The 17,832-nt window shown below is 36.3% G+C and overlaps 1 protein-coding gene across 1 annotated transcript in view; it reads left to right on the top strand.

Annotated features, from left to right (window-relative positions):
• PLCL1 (phospholipase C like 1 (inactive)) overlaps nt 1-16,339 on the top strand; it is a 74,044-nt gene extending 57,705 nt beyond the window's left edge. The window contains exon 5 of the mRNA XM_057746932.1: nt 15,428-16,339. Coding sequence (XP_057602915.1) covers nt 15,428-15,610 — 183 coding nt within the window. The 3' untranslated portion in view covers nt 15,611-16,339. The remainder of the gene's footprint in view (nt 1-15,427) is intronic.
• Nucleotides 16,340-17,832: the final 1,493 nt, after the last annotated feature.

Genomic DNA, 17,832 nt, shown 5'->3' with positions numbered 1-17,832 from the left:
AAAAAAATGCCAGCTACTGAAATATTGGAACTGAAGTTTCTGATAGTTTGGTTTTCGTAGTCATCTATTCTGGGGAGAAGTCTGAAGCCTGCCTGGGGAGAGCAGCATGACATTCACAAAATTAAATGGGCTTGGTGAATTTTTCCAGGCATATATATTTCTATAGTTGATTTGAAAATAATAATATGAGTGATGATATTTGACATTCAAAAGAAATGTTTCCACAAGGGTATGTGATGATCTAATGATGCATATTCCAGTAAGTGGACAGGAGTGAAGCTGTGGAAATAAATGTATGTCTTTCAAGGAAGTGGTACTTGCCATGAACTTGCCATTGAGTTTCCCCGTGCACTCTCCTGTCACTCGTGCTTTTGCTCTAACTCACCTAGCTGGATCGTTATTTTCAAAGATGCTAGGAATGTGTGAAACTTGAATGGATTCTGGATTTTTTAAAAAGCTGTAAAAAATTTTGGGGGACATCTGAGCAAATTTAATATGCACTACAGTCAGATTAAATTACTGAATGAATGCCAACTTTGTTGGAGGGGTGGCAGTGATAACAGTGTGGTTACGTGGAATGCCCTTATTTTCGTGATATGCCTACTGACGTTTTCAGGATGAAGTATACACAGACAGATGGATAGCAATAGATAAGCTGATTAAGCCAACATGACACAATATGGACAATTGGGAAATCTGAATGCTATTATTTTAACTTTTGAGTAACATAATTTTAAAAATGAACATAAAAAGTGAGAGGAAAATGGGTTGCTGATAGTTTGGTGTTTTGGGTGTCTTGAGTTTGAGATCTGAAACTTGAGCAAGTCTCAGATTAGGGAAAGCAGGTCTTGACATTTCCTTGGAGTAACAGTAGTCTGGTCTTTAACCAAATGCCCTACTGGGTTTGGGCCACCAAGAGTGAATACCTCATTAATGACCGAATCTTCAAACAGTCACTGTGAAGGGAGCCAAGTTTGCTGCTGGTCAATTTAACTGTTAATAAAAAAGTAGCCCATTTCATCTAGTAGCTGCCTTACCCTCATTAATAAAAAAAAAAAAAATGGTGGAGAGTACAAGGCAGTTGCCCCTTAGACAGTGTCTTGCTAGTAGCTATTTGACCACTGCAACTGACACTAAACCTAGAAGTCACGCTAGTGTAAATGGGCGCCTATAGAGCCGCTGGATGGGCCAGTTCGGCACATGCCATGATGCACTCCTAAAGGGGACAGTTTTAGCCTTTTTAAAAGCATTATGACTTGGCAGAGAATAAAGAATGAATGTCCTTGGTAAAAGGACATGTCTAGACCAGATGCAGTGCATCTGTCATTGGGCTGCAGGGAATGCTATGCACATAGAAGACAGTGTGAAAGGTGCCCCTGGAGTTGTGCAACACAGGACCAGATGTCACAAGAAGCCACTTGCTTACTGAAAGTCTCAGCGCTGTGGCCGTTAAGCAGCTGAAGCCATTTTGTGATCAGTTCACCCTGATGTCAGACCTTTGTTATTGCATCCACACTCTTATTCTGGCATTTTTGCAGATATATTGTTTGAGTGAATCAAGTAGCCAATCATTTAAGCAATGCAATCAGTAATTTCTTAAAGTGAAATTCCAGAATGGATTTTAAAAAATGTCTTTCTAATATTAGTATCTCTATAAGCCTTTGTCTGCTCTGGGGTTTGAGGCATCCTACATCTTTCAGGCCATTGTAAATAATCTTTTTGAAATGGAAATAGCACGAGTTGGCTAAGCAGCGGTTTCTGTGGAGGCTCGTTGTGTGCTTGGGTTGTGGCACTCAAGACAGTTGTATGAAGTTGGATTTCAAGGTCTTTCATTATACAAAGAAAGTTAATTTGAGATACTGGAACTTTTAAACAATATTTGTGTGTGTGTGTGACGATGACCGTCTGTTACCAAGGTTTCATTGGAAGTGCAATTAATTACCTTTGTCACCTTGCTAAAGGTTGACATTACTTTTCTGTCCTTTCTTATTAGATCTGTTGATAGAGGCAGATGATCACAATAATGGGAAGGAAAGAGCGGAGAGCAGGGAAATCAACAGGCAGTGATTTCTTATTGTTTTATTGAATGGCTCTTTTGTCAAAATGCCTGCAAGAGAATACTCAGGATACCAGTATCACCACACAAACCTACATTTATAAAGCTTTCTGCAGTCGAGTCCTATTTTTAAAGTTTAGCTCGCGGTTTTCTATTATCCAGCTCACTGGTGTTGAAGCAATTTTGTTGACATTTTCTGTAAGTGGATTAGGCTCACAGTCATCTGCCCAAAGGAGACAGATGGCTTCTTAAACAGAGAACCCTTGCAGAAATCTATCTTATGGTATCTTCAGAAATATAACAGGTCTGTCACAAAAGATAATGTTTGTCATTAATTTCTTTTGGTGACAGATGATTTCAGTTCATTTTTAATTTCTTATCTGGCTTAAATGAAACAGCTGTTTAAAATTTTTTATTCCAATAGTGAGCAACACTTCCGTGTTTTACACTGAACAATGTTGTAACTTCTAAATTACAAATAAGAAAATAAACTTTTGGAGAGGGGAGGATTACATGTTTTGGGGTTCTCCAAGGAAAGTTCCCACATCAATGCAATTGTTACTCTTTTTATTTTAAACATTATGAGATTTCTCATAGGGCTAATGGGTGATCAGTCCTAAATTTTATTCTCAGTAATGGTTTATTACCCCTGACTTTGCCAACTTGTCTTTTTTAAGCTTCAAAGTGCTTTATGCTCCCTTACATTTTAGAAGGTAAAATACAGTAGACATGTATAACATTACTGATATATATATATATAGAAAGAGAGAGTGTTTCTGATAGCGAAGCATTGCATTTACTGAAAACTAAATTTTCTGTTTATAGAATAATAGTAATAGCTAACAATCATTAAAGTTTGTCTTGTATGCCAGGCATTTTTCTAAATGATTCACATGTATTAGCTCTCTTAATCTTACTTTTAAACCTCGAGATGGGTACAATTATCATAGCCATTTTATGGATGAGGAAACTGAGGCATCGAATGACCTTGCCCAAGGTCAAAAGCTAATACTTGGTGGATTTGAACCCAACTAGCCTGACAGTGAGGGTAACACTATAAGTTCACCTAGAATAGAAATATGGTTACAATACAAAGCCTTTAGGCCAAATTGTTATTATATGGCAGAAATGTGGAATCCTTAGAATTAGACGTATGCCTTCATCATTCCTGGAGTTCTGGTTCTGCTCTTAATTTGTGTGTACCATCCCGGGCAACCATCTTATGTGGGAGGTGTTTAGGGTTCATGAGTACTGCAAGGAGAATTAGTACCCTAGGGATCCGAGAACTAACTGTTGAGTATTCACACTTGGAGCATTCTTTTAAAAGTTCAGCCGGTACCTGTAATGGATTGATTCATTTATAATCTTCTTTTTTGGGTCTGATCTATTAGGACTTATGATGTGGTCTTTAAAACGAAAACCAATCACCTTCTCCACACTTTCCTTACTCATGAATCTCCTACCATTGCATTTGCATTGCAGTTTCCTGAAAATTTGGCTCAGATTAAAATTATTGGATTATTCCAATATCTGTACCCATATTAAAGGCAAGAGTCAGACATCAAAGTATGAGCACAAAAGTAGTATTTATGTTTAGGGCATTCATGAGGGTCTATCAAAGGATTTTTTCTTTTTAAAACCAAAAAAGTCTTAAGCTATTTTTTTCTTCTCTACATTTCTAAGATCTACTAGATGACATGTGCAACATAGCATGTAATGCATCTAAATACAAAGAAAAATAATGCAGTGAAGAAAAAGCATCTGTTGGCCTGGGAAGCAGGCATTATTAGTTATTTCCTTCACACTTATTTTCTCTGTGAACCTGGGCATTATATTTATTTTATTTAGCTATCTTGAGTTCATTTCTTCATCTGTATAGTTATGAAAACATTATAGCTGTCCTTCAAAATTTTAAAATAATTGCTAAGAACTCTTCCTTAGTAGAACAAAATGATAGTGTTACTAAATTAAACTTTATTGCATATTTTCCACTTTCAGTGGTTTTTGTCCAAGTGTAAATTTCAAGGAAACAAAGTAAATTTTAAGTAGATAAGATGTAAGGAAAATTGGGATGTGTTAGACAATTTTGATGCTGTTTCATAGAGGCAGTATACTTGGAGAACACTCTCCCATACTATCTATATCTGTATCTGTAAGACTGTAGGAGGATTGAAGACTCAAGGTGAACATCAAAAGATCCTTACATCATATTTCACTGATTATAAGATGCCAGGAAAGAAATGAAGAGCCCTTTCCATCTTTCCAGTTGTTGTTCAGGTGTCGATTTCATGGGGAAGACTTGAGTGATCCCCTAGACTACCCATTCTCACAGCATCACATTCCTTTCCTTTAAGTACATAGCACAACCTGAGATTAGACATACATTTATTTTTGTGATTTTTTTTGATTTATGCCTCTATCCCTTACTAGACTTAAGTTTTATGTGGGCAGGGGTCATCTGTGCTTAATGTGGTATCCCCAGAGTCTAGCCTGATGGTTCTTTTTTTTTTTTTTTAATTAAGATTATTTTGATGTGGACCATGTTTAAAGTCTTTATTGAATCTGTTACAATATTGCTTCTGTTTTATGTTTTGGTTTTTTGGCCACGAGGCATGTGGGATCTCAGCTCCCTGACCAGGGATTGCACCCACACTCCCTGCACTGGAAGGTGAAGTCTTGACCACTGGACCACGAAGGAAGTCCCCTAGCCCTATGGTTCTTAATGGGCACAGTACTGCCCCCTAGAGGGTGTTTTGGAACATTGTAGAGGTGAGCGGGGAGGATTCTCCTGCCATTTAGTGAGAGTGGCCAGGAATGCTGGCTGTTCTGCACTGTGCAGGATGGTGCAACATAATGAAGAATTGCCCTGTGTCCTGCAAGACTTTCTCAAGTCCTGCTTAACTACACCCCCTAAAACACAAATCAGAATACTTTTGTAAATGCTGTTTGCTTGACAAGAAGTTTATGTGAATACAGATTGAAGTAAGCCAGAAAGAAAAAAACAAATACTGTAGGCTAACTCATATATATGGAATCTAAAAAAATGGTACTGATGAATCCAGTGATGAGGCAAGAATAAAAATGCAGAAGTAGAGAATGGACTTGAGGACACCGGGTGGGGTGGGAAGAGGAAGCTGGGACGAAGCGAGGGAGTAGCATTGACATATATACACTACCAAATGTAAAATAGATAGCTCGTGGGAAGTTGCTGCGTAACATAGGGAGATCAACTCGATGATGGGTGATGACTTAGAGGGCTGGGATAGGGAGGGTGGGAGGGAGGGGATATGGGGATATATGTATAAATACCGCTGATTTACTTTGTTGTACAGCAGAAACTGGCACAACAGTGTAAAGCAATTATATTCCAATAAAGAGATTAAAAAAAAAAGTTATGTGAAAGGCCCAGTACATGAAGAAAAAGGTAGTTACTGAGAGGGAAGCCTAAATGAATAAAGACATTGTTTCCAAATTACTGAACAATGTATTCACTCTGGGCAGTCTGTCTACTTGATTGTATAATTGCTATACAGTAATATTGGAACAAACTGAAGTGAGATTTTGGTTTTAATTTGATACTTTGTTATTATTGATAAACCATGATAAGCATCCCACAGTATCCTGGGAAGTAGAAGCTGAAATTATCAACCACAAGGAAAATGTCCTTTGAGGTACTTTTGAAGAGTTGGCAAATTTGGTGGGGTGTGTGGACATGCTTTATTTCCTCACTTGTCGGATTATGAGACTTTTTCTCTGTGGTGAGACTCTGTACTCATCTTGACATATTATTCCCACCTTAATTAAGGTTATTTCCTTACCTCTTTTATTATATGTAAATAAGTCTGGTCTGTTGCCATTATTTGTTTTTATACTACTGTCTATATGGTACATCTGCATTGTCATTTTCCTGTATCTTGTGTGTGTGTGGAAAGGCACCTGATCTTCTTATCTCTCTTTTAAATTTAAATGAATTCATATTAAGTAAGTACAGGCATCCGTGTACTTCATTATGATTTCCTGTGTGCCTGCTTGGACATTTACATATTGAAATAGATATTGTTCAATTAATTTACTTATTTATTATACTTTTTTTTGAACGCACTGTAGGGCGTGCGGGATATTAGTTCCCCAATCAGGGATAGAACCCACGCCCCCTGCATTGGAAGCGCTGAATCTTAACCACTGGCCCGCCAGGGAAGTCCCTGCATTATTTTGTTTTAAATAACCATTCTTATTTCTTATTATATTATAGCTATGATACTGCATTTACTTCATTTTTAATAATGTGTATAACTAGGTTATATTATTTATGACTTTCATTTTAGAATAATAAAGGAAGCCTTACAAAATATTTGTTTTAAAGGATCTTGGTTTTGATAGGGTTGACAACCACAGGTCAAAGACAAAGTCTCCATATGGCAGATGTTTAATAAATATTTGTTTGATGGATTGATAGATGAATAAAACAAAAATGAAGACCCAAGTCCTAACTGATAGCTAACAGAGACCACCAGTGTTCCTGAATCAAAGGGAGAAGGTGGTGTGTCTCCGTTCATATATACATAGCTTAGAATGAGATACAAGAGGGACAACAAGTGGGAATTGGAGACATTAAATTCCATACTTCTTTTTAGGATCTGTTCAGCAACGGCAGCTCAGTGCAATAGGTTTCATTGATGAATGCAGATGTTACCCATCATTAATACCACCTGTCATCAGCACTGTTGCTACTTGATTGTTATTAATTTTGTTATTATTATTGTATTGTTATTTTTTCAGCTTTATTGAGATATAATTGCCAGGTAACATTGTGTAAATTTAAGATATACAAGGTGATGATTTGTTATATGTATATGTTATGAATGGTTACCACAGTAAGGCTAATGAACACATCCATCACCTCACAGTTACCTTTTTTTTTTTATGGTGAGAACTTTTAAGATCTACTTTCTTAGCAACTTTCAAGTATACAAAACAGTATTGTTAACTGTAGTCACTGTGCTGTATATTAGATCTCCAGAACCTATTCATCTTGTAACTGTTGTAACTGGAAGTTGGTACCCTTTTACCATCTTCACCCATTTGCCCCAACCCCCTGCCCCTGGTAACTACCAATGTGCTCTTTGTTTCTATAAATTTGTTTTTTTTAGATTCCACGTACAAGTGAGATCATCTATTATTTGTCTTTCTCTGTGTGCTTATCTCACCTAGTATAATGCCCTCAAAATTTATCTATATTGTTGAAAATGGTAGAATTAACTTCTCATGGCTGAATAATATTCCATTTTACATATATATATATATGTAAATATATATATAAAAATCTATCTCTCCTTCTCTCTCTCTCTCCATGTGTGTGTGTGTGTGTATATATATATATATATATATATATATATGTATATATAAATAATCTTCTTTATCCATTCATTAGTTTGATGGATACTAAGATTATTTCCATGTCTTGGCTATTGTAAATAACGCTGCATTAAACATGGAAGTGCAGGTCTGTCTTTGAGATCCTAATTTCATTTCCTTTGGATATATTCCCAGAAGTGGAATTGCTGGATCATACAGTAGTTCTATTTTTAATTTTGGGGGGAACCTTCACTCTGTTTTTGTATATGACTGTACCAATTTACATTGCCACCAACAACGTGCAAGTGTTCCCTTTGCTCCACATCCTCACCAATGCTTATTACCTCTTGTCTTTTTGATAAAAACCATTCTAACAGGGGTAAGGTGATATTTCACTGTGTTTTTGATTTGCCTTTCCCAATGATTATTGATGTTTAATACCTTTTCATGTACCTGTTATCCATTTGTATATCTTCTTTGGAAAAATGTCTATTCATGCCTTTGCCAATGTTTTAGTCAGGTTGTTTTTTTGTGATTGAGTTAAATATTTTGAGTTATTACATGCATATTGAGTTCATTATGTATTTTAGATACTAACTGCTTATCAGATATATGATTTGCAAATATTTTCTCCAATTCCAATTCCAGATTGCCTTTTCATCGTTTTGTTTCTTTTGCTATGAAGAAGCTTTTTAGTTTAATGTAGTCCCACTTGTCTATTTTTGCTTTTTTTGCTTTTGCTTTTGGTGTCATATTCAAAAAATCATTGCCAAGATCAATGTCAAGTGTTTTTCCCTGTTTTTTTTTTCTTTGCTAGGAATTTTATGGTTTCAGGTCTTAAATTTAAGTCTTTAATCCATTTTGAGTTAGTTTTTGTGAATGGTGTAATATAAGGCTGCAATTTTATTCTTTTATATGTGAACACCCAGTTTTCCTAGCACCATTTATTGAAAAGACCATCTTTTCCCCATTGAATATTCTTGGCTCCCTTGTCAAATATTAGTTGACCATATATGTGTCTGTTTATTTCTAGACTCTCGGTTTCTTTCCATGGGTCTGCAAGTCTGTTTTTATGCCAGTACCATATTGTTTTGATTGGCTTTGTAATATAGTTTGAAATTAGGATGTATAATGCCTCCAACTTGGTTTTTTTCTCTCAAGATTACTTTGGCAATCTGGGGTCTTTTGCTGTTCCATACAAATTTTAGGATTGTTTCTCTCTTCTTGTGAAAAACGCCATTGGGGTTTTGACAGGGATTGCACTGAATCTATGAATGGGTTTGGGTGGTATGAACATCTTAATAATATTAATTCTTCTGATACATGGACATGGAATATCTTCCCATTAAGTTGTGTTTTCTTTAATTTCCTTCATCAGTGCCTTGTAGTTTTCAGTTTAATCTCCTATGTTAAATTTATTTCTAAGTATTTTATTATCTTTGGTGCTATTGTAAATGGGATTGTTTTATTTCCTTTTCTGATAGTTTGCTGTTAGTATATGGAAACATGACCGATTTTTTTGTATGTTGATTTTGTATCCTGCAGCTTTATGAATTCACTTATCAGTTCTAGCAGTTTTTTGACAGAGTCTTTAGGGTTTTCTATACATAAAATCAGGTCATCATTTTACTTCTTCCATTCCAATTTGGATATCTTTTTTTTTTTTCTTACCTAATTGCTCTGGTTCTGATTTCCAGTACTATGCTGAATAGAAATAGTGAGAGTGGGCACACTTGTCTTGTTCCTGATCTTAGAGGAAAAGTTTTCAACCTTTCACTGTTGAGTACACTGTTACCTGTGAGCTTGTCTCATATGTCCTTTTTTATGTTGAGGTAAATTCCTTATATACTCAATTTGTTGAGAGTTTTTATCATGAAAAGGTGTTGAATTTTGTCAAATGATTTTTATGCATCTATTGAAATGATCATACAGTTTTTACATTTCATTCTGTTAAAGTGATGCAATTATATTATTATTAGTGAGTAGTATTTAAGTAATATTAAACTACTTCACTTACATATAGTATTTTTATATATAAACATATGTATACGAGGACACAGTAATGGTCTCCTCTATATTAAGAAACCATTTTTTAAAAACATGGTTAATACAAAGGTTTTCAGTTTAAGATGCAGTTAATTACCATTTCGAAATAAATAGGGTCCTTCATTCCTTCAACAGTCAAATCAGTCAAGATTTCCTGGTGAGAAAGATATTGTAACAAAGCAGGATGTTATTTGAGAAAGACCTGTGGAAAAAGAAAATCTTATTTGCCAGGTCAAAACATATGCTTTCAAATTTAACTTTCAAACATAATTTTTATTATGTTGAATTTTAATAGAGTGTGACTGCATATTTTTTAGAGCCTTTTGTATGGTTATGCTTAATAAACATCATTTGCTTTATTCTGTAATGTGTAGTCTCGTTGGCATTGAATTATTCTTAAAATTTCTTTGCAATATCTTCTACACTTTGTAAATTATTCTTCTTTCAGATCTAGATTCTCAGATATTAAAAATACTTACTTATATTCTGTTTCCATAATCTTCAGAGATATTTGATTAATTAGAGATTCTGACCAATACTAAAATGTGTGCATTGTGTGATAAAGATTTGAAAAGTAGTATTTGTTTCCTTTGTTTTGAGTTCAGAGTTTCAGGAGAAGAGTAACATAAAAAGCTCCATTAAGTCAATACTCTTAGACCAGAACTACTCTACAACTATTCATCCATATTTCTTGGATATTCATGGCGTGAAAATTCAACTTCTTAAGTGGCAAGCAGAATGCAGTTGAAATATTTGGTTGACAAGGTCTTAGAAAATAATAAATCTGAGTGTTGATAACTTTATGCAATGAAAACTTCTATTTTTGTTCAGTTGAGGTATTTTGTGCATAATTTCCCTAATGGCTACATCTTTGTGCCTGTAACTCTTGCCAACATTGTGTACATTCCCTACAGAACTAGGCTTTCATTCTGGAAAGCCAGAATCCCAGGCCATCTTTGCATAGTTTTACCCATATTCCAGTAATGTAACATCAAGAGAAATATATCTGTCATGACATCAACTAATTTTTGATTTGCTATTTTAATTTCTCGAATGAAGGACATTGTAACAGCTGTTTCTTTTTGGAGCAAAACATTTACCCCTGTTAGGTAATACAGAGATTCTCCAAAAGCATGCTTTTTGAACTGTTAATATGGTGGTAGTGCACAGCCCACCACAATATGGTCATGTCCACCAAATGGAGCTGGAACAAATAAAGAGGTGCTAATACCAGCATGCTGTCTGTGGCCAACTTTGGCTGCCGTGTTATCTGGGGTTGACTCTGGCTGTGGGTGTGGATGCTCACAGGGGAAGAGTTTCAGGGGAATCAATCTGCCGTTGAGTGTGGGTGGAAAAATACCCACATAAGCCTTCCTGGTGACAGAGCTGCATTTGTTTGTGTGTGTAGTTGTATATATGTGAGGGCCTCTCCATTCCCAGAGTCTCAATTAACTGCTTTAAATATTTGTGGTGTACTCTGAGAAAACCCACACATTTCCTTCACACGTGACAAGAACACTAGTTATGATGTTGACCTGCTCTTTCATGCACTAGTTTCACAAGGGATAGTGCAGCTCATAGGAAAAGTGGGTAATAAGAGCCATAGATGTCTTTACTCTGCCAGATTGTAAGTTACTCTGCCAGATCATAAGCAAAACTATTTTCAAACAATGGGGGGAAGCTGCATTTCCTAGTAAGAACAGGAATAACAAAAATTCTAAATATCTTTCGTTAGATTATAAAATATATTGTTATTAAGTAACTTACAAATATATAACTAGTAGATAACTCACATTTAGAATCCTGTGCAAATTTGTTTACACTGAGTATATTAAGTGTTCAATAAGTGTTAGCTTTTGTTTAGTATCGTGATAGCATTTTATTGCCAGTAATAATTTATTAGTATTAATAACAATTGTGGTGGTACTCTATATCAGTCCCATTTACAATCTAATTGTATCAGATACTTTTTGATTTCTAGATAATGTATTTTAGTTGCGATTTAGTGATGTTGGAAGGATTTAGTTATGAATGCTTAATGTCTCTTTTTTTAAAAAAAAATTGTTAATCATTACTGATGTTTAGATTAAAAAATCTCTATGGTTTTCTATGATTCTAAATGTTACTCTTTAAATGTGTTGGGATTTCCATGAACTCTGACATTTGGAAACCAAATAACTGTGGAGGCTGAATTAGTGGTCAATGCTGTTGAGACTTTTGATAGTCCTGTTGTCCCATCCAGATCAGTCTGCCTGAGCTGCCCTCTATTACTCTTACTTTTCTTTAGGTTAAAGCAGTCCTTCTCATTTTTTTCCCCCTGAAACATCCCCAGTACCAGAGGAGAGAAACTAAAAATTCCCACGAGATTGCTAGTGTATTGAAATGTTGGCAACAGCTTGACATTTCTTTCAAGTTGAGTGTTTAATGGTCAAATTGTCCATTAATTTTACATTCCAGGCCATAACAATCCCAGATTTATTTTCCCAAAAGTTGTTACAATTTATATACCACCAAGTAAAATGAATCCCTCTTGGGCTTCTCCCCTTTCTGCCTCTCTCCCAAGACCTCTGTTTGAGAAGAATTTCTGAGCATGTTCTTTAGAAGTGCCATTATAATACTCCTTAAATGCATACTACACACCAACGCCTTTAAGCGGCTTAGCTGATCTGAGTACCTAATATGTCTTGTGGGAAATGATAACAAGAGAAAGATGTTTCGAGGGAGGATATGTTGTATACGCTGGCTAGTTAGGAGGAGTTTGAGAGGGATATAACAGAGTAGAGAGAGGGATGCTAGTTGGTTAGGGGAAATCACTGCATGTATGGTGGGAAAAAGTCAGCCCTGAAAAGGAATGCCAAGATGGAGGTTTTTGACAATAAACTTCACCCTCTTTACAATTTTGCCTAGAATGAGTCTTTTCTGCTTCTGCTAACTTAACTGAGAGGACCTAAAGAGTTTACAGAACAGAAAGATGACTTCTATGTGTTTCTTAAAAAAATGAAAACAGCATTTTTACATGTGTTTTAATGTAAACTCTTAACTTATTGTCTTTCATTTTTTCTTCTCTTATTGGTTAATAAATTTCTTTTCCAATTTTTTTCTGCCTTTATCATGCAGCCGGGGACTTGTCTCCTGGTTGTCAGGAGATGATGTCCTTGTGTTTTTGTGCACTGGCACAAACTGTCTTCTCCAACTGGCCTTTGTTTTCTAGAGAGACTGACTTCTATTTACCAGAACTGACACGGTCTGGCATTTAGGCCTGGATGCCACCTCTCAGAACCGATGAAATGACATTCTGGCTATTAATTAGATATGTGTCATAACCTGCTACAGGAAAAGGGACGTGAAAGTATTATGCCTTAGTAGTATCAAGTTTGATATTTTTGCATGTTTCAGTGCTCTCTTGCAATTAGAGAAGATGCCAGTTTTGCTTTTGTTAATGCTTTAAAAATGCTCGATGAAAATTTCAACACTAAAAGAAAAGGGAGCACTTAAAAGTAATATTCTGAAAATGTGTGGGTATAATCTATTTATTAAAACAGGTTTTTTTAAAGGAATCTTTGCATTTGTAAAAGCAGTAGCAATATACATATCTCTGTAAAAACAGACTCTTGTAGATGAATTTTAAACCAGTTAGTAAAATTTATATTAAAATATGCACAGCATCAAGATATTTATTTTACTAATAGACTATGTTAATTTTTATTAACATATTGATATGTTAAATTGCTTTTCATATCGCCTTATAGCATAGTTTACTTGTGATTATTTAAATCACAAACAGCTTTCCAACATTTTATTTTAATCTTTAAAACTGTGAGGAAGGCGGAATATTTTCATCATTTTTACGGGAGATAAAATGGCCCAGGGAGAAATTGTTGGTGTTAAAAGCAAAACTACGATACTCTGACTTTTGCCCCGCCAGTATTATCTTGGTGCATCTTATCTTCCTTACTCTGTAGATTCCATCTCTAAGTTCTGTCAGACTATGCCACCTGGGTAATGGTTGTCTTTTTATCCGTGCTGTTTCCCTGGGTAACAAGGACTGGGAGGCTTTAATGCGCTTTGCAGAGAGTGCACAATTTGCCTTGAAGAGATGCCATATCATGTAGTGGTTCAGACTACAGACTCCGGAGCCAACTGCTGGACTTCATTTCAACCCCAGCTCTGCCACTTAGCAGCTGTGTGACTCTGGGAAGGAGGACCAGTCTGGGCCTCTGTTTTCACTGTAAACTTTTTAAAATAAGAAAAATGCCTATTTTATGGAGATGCTGTGACAATTGAATAATGAACATATGTAAAGCATGAAGAAGAATGTCTGCAGAGAGTGAGCACTTTCTATGTTATATCAGTATTATTATTACTTAAAAATTGCATTTTTCAAAGTGGATATGACTTTTTTTTAACGTCCAGAGGGGACTCATTATGTCTAGACTCCCCAAGTTCTGCCTGCATAGTGAATATTTTTCCCTTAGAAAGTCCATCTCTATCTGAAAGTGTTCATTCTCTAGTCTCTAGTCTTAGTCAAATTATGAATGTGGTGCATGGAATAGGGCACTGAACCGAGAGGCAGAAGATCTGGACTTTAGTCCCAGCTCAGTCATTGTCGAGCTGTGACCTTGGGTCAGTCCCCTCATCAGGCTCAGCATCTTTTCTCCTCATAAGAAGGCTAGACTATACAACTTTCAAGTCTACTTCTAAAATCCCAATCCCTGATTGAGGTAACTGGGGGTAAGTTCACCTTAACAAAAATATTAGGCAAAGCCCTAGTTATTCATCCCATATATTTAAAGGCTGTTGTTTGAAGGACTTAGCTATTAAGACATAAGAAAGAATTGACAAGTGCTTATACAGATTTTGAGGAATGAAATATTCCAAGGCATTTTTAATATGTTTCCTCATACACCCTAAGGTGAGAGCTTTCATCAAATTAAAGAGATCAAACAGTGTATCACGTAGTACCTTGCATAAAATAGGTGACTTATCTTGTAGAAGAACTCTCCAGCAGCTCGTGTAACCTCCAGTTTCAAAGTCACACTCTCAGGCATTGTTGTGAGAATGGAGGGGAGGGTCGGAACTGCTTCCTCTCTTGTCTGTACACTATGGAAGTCTGTACACTTGTCTGTACATTATGTTCTGGCCTCCCCACACCTACTCCTTCAGCCCCCTGGGCCACCATCGGCATGTATACTGGATCATTATAATAATGAACTAAAATAAGAAAAAAAAAATAATGGGAAAAGGTCTTTCTTAGGAACTGATATAATTGACAGCTGATGATTTCCTGTGATCCTTTTTTGCTTTTTTGTTTTGACTGACACACTAAGCCTCTGGAGCCTCTCTTTCTCCATCAGCCAGAGGGGAACATTGTCCTTAGGATAACGGAAAAACAGAAGGAATGAGGGTAACTAGGAACTTAATCAAAAGGCAGACTGCAGCGATGACCCAGTATGTTAAAAACCTCCTCACCAAGCATAATTGTGTGATTTACTTTACAGAAGATATTTTGCTTTGTAAGCTTTTGTACATTGAGGAGCTGATTTAATTTTCAGTTCTTTGAGGAAGAGCTTCTTTCCTTGTTTTCTCCCAAGCCTAGGAATGCTGGGCTGGGTGGGACAGGAGTTGCAGCAGTGTGCAATCCCAAACCCTGGTGATGGAAGGGCTGACTGTCCTCCATACGTTCAGAGGAGGGTCCCCAGAGGGTGTTCCCGCCTACAGATGTCTCCAGGGGCTGCCAGCAAACACAGAGCCAATTGCGAAGTCTCAGGTTAAGGTCCTTGACTTAAAGAGCAAAGACCCTCAATGATGCAAAAAAAAGGATGTTGGCCTAAACCAACATGGAAAAGCAGGCTCTCCAGTTTGAGTCCATTTCCTCATTGAACAATAGCACAAAGGATATAGAGTGATGTCACTCAGGATTTGCCTGGCCCATAACTTTCTTCTTTGGTGTCTATTTCTACCTGTTTGTAGGGCCAAGGAGATCTGTTGAAGAATGCCAAGAATGAAGCTATAGAGAACATGAAGCAGATCCAGCTAGCGTGCTTGTCTTGTGGCCTTAGTAAAGCCCCCAGCAGCGGTGCTGAGGCCAAGAGCAAGCGCAGCCTGGAGGCCATAGAGGAGAAGGAGAGCGGCGAGGACAATGGGAAGCTGTGACCCTGGCGGCAGCTGCGCCTTCACCCGGCTTTCCTGCCAAGGACTCTGGTTTTTCCTTCTGGTTTTCTTCCTTTAAGCTTTTTAGAAGTTCACAAAAAGATGCCCTGTATGGGGTATTGGACATAAACAGATATTTTCACAATATCAGTATTTTAACATAATTTATCTAAGTTAAGACCTTTAGTAGCAATGTTTTAAAATTCTGAGATGTGTGTACACACTCACATCTGGATGTGGGTGGAAGTGTGTGTATGTGTGTGTGTGTGTGTGTGTGTGAGAGAGAGAGAGAGAGACAGAAACAGAGATGGAGAGAGACAGGGAGAAAGGGAGACAGAGAGCAAAAGAGAAAGATTGAGAGAGATAGATGCGGGGGGAGAAAGAGAAATTGAGATTCTGTTAAAATTTATTCTGTATTGCATTATTCATTTAGTAAGTTATTACTTTATCATTTTGGAACAAATTTGATAATCTGAAATTCTAAAGAGCACTTACTATAACCTGTTGCTATGTTTAATTTTACTTCTCTACCTTTGTCATTTAATCCAGAGATCTTAACATAGCTTATTGGAAGCCAAATTTACCAATGCATAGATGTTTTAATAGTTTAAATATAGATTAGACAAATTCCTAAGAATCACAGTAGAAATAAAAGTGAATGAAAGATAAACAATTGATCAGAATTTCTGGGAAGATCAGCAAAGTCTTCAGTTAGTGAAAGCTTTAAAATATTTATTAAATAAAATCAATTTTTAGAAAGTTTTCTGTAGTTGTTTACTAAAGAGATATGATTTCAGTGGAAAAGCTGATCATATGTGAATTTATACCCACCTATGTGGTACTCTGAAATGCAGTAAAAACTCTGTTGAAATTAGGACTTTGATGTGACAACGATATTCAGTTATGAAATTTCAGGGTTGAGATTTGTAGGGTCTCATTCTTCCAAACTGGGAATCTAGCATTCATTTTCTATAACAGACATGGGCAGCTAGGAGGTCTTGGCTTTCATCGCATTTAATTTGGAGTACTGAATTTAAATATAAAAACATTGTTCAAACAATATATGATCACCTTGAGCGGATATAAATTCTGTGGGTCAGATAACATTGTGATGGTTTAAGGACTAACTGATTACAAAATATCTGTGATATAATTTTAATGCATACAGGAAAACAACACACAAAAGAAGCAAATAACTAATTAGGGTACATTTATAATTGCATCCAGATCATTTTCACCCTAATATCTTCATAAAGTACTTGAGTGTAATATGTTTGTTACCTCCAACAGAACTAAATGTTCTATGGTTATGAAAATATATTTATTTAAAACATTGCTTTTATTTTGAAAAGCTTCTTAATTAATTTGGTTAACAAATATGCTAATTTGGGGGAACCTAGGGAAGATCATTGTTGAAATTTTGCAAATATCTTCTATAGCTACTGTGTTAAGTTATTTCTGACTTCTTAACACTATTATGTTCATTTTGCACATTACTGAGAGAGTAAAGATGTGAAACAACACTTTTGTTGTTCTCTTTTATTGTGAATTAATTGAAAAACGAATGATAATGAAAATGAATTATTATATCAAAAATATCTTACAGGGTGTGATATTTCCATGGACCGGATATGATGATATTTCTCCCTGGGTTTAAAACTGGGTGCTTGGGAAGGTACATGAGCTCATTTGAAGGTAGGTTTCCAGCGGTACTACAATAGCCTGAAAAAATGTCTTTACCTTCCATTATACTTACCCTGCATGGTAGAAGGAGTAGTGGAATGAAGATATCTAAGACCCTTGTGATGAAAAAGAGGTGATACAGATAGAAACAAAACCCTCCTTACATCAGCCAATTGGTTGGTTTCAACTATGGACCTCTCCACCTCCCTGAATTCCACTTGGAGAAATTCATGCCTTGACTGGTGAGCAGAGATGTGGGAAGAGAAGCTAAAGAGTGGCAAACTTTCAAAGAATAGTTATTCATGTCTTTACTTGAGGGTCAAATCCAATCCTTGAGAGTGGCTTCTCTAGTTTATTCCATTTGTCCTGGGGCTCCACGCACACTTAGGCTCTAGTACTCAAATATTCTTGAAAACATGATATGATTCCACCTTATCTAATGCTACTTCTGGTGTCAGCCACTCTCTGCACCATTGTGTTGGGTATCCTTGGTAGGCAGGGAGTGAGTGTGGGGCTGGGAGGAGCTTTAGATTCTGAGAGAG

The sequence above is a fragment of the Hippopotamus amphibius genome, chromosome 8 (genome assembly GCF_030028045.1).
Source record: "Hippopotamus amphibius kiboko isolate mHipAmp2 chromosome 8, mHipAmp2.hap2, whole genome shotgun sequence".
NCBI classification, from domain to species: domain Eukaryota; kingdom Metazoa; phylum Chordata; class Mammalia; order Artiodactyla; family Hippopotamidae; genus Hippopotamus; species Hippopotamus amphibius.
This window is presented reverse-complemented; position numbering and strand designations above follow the sequence as displayed.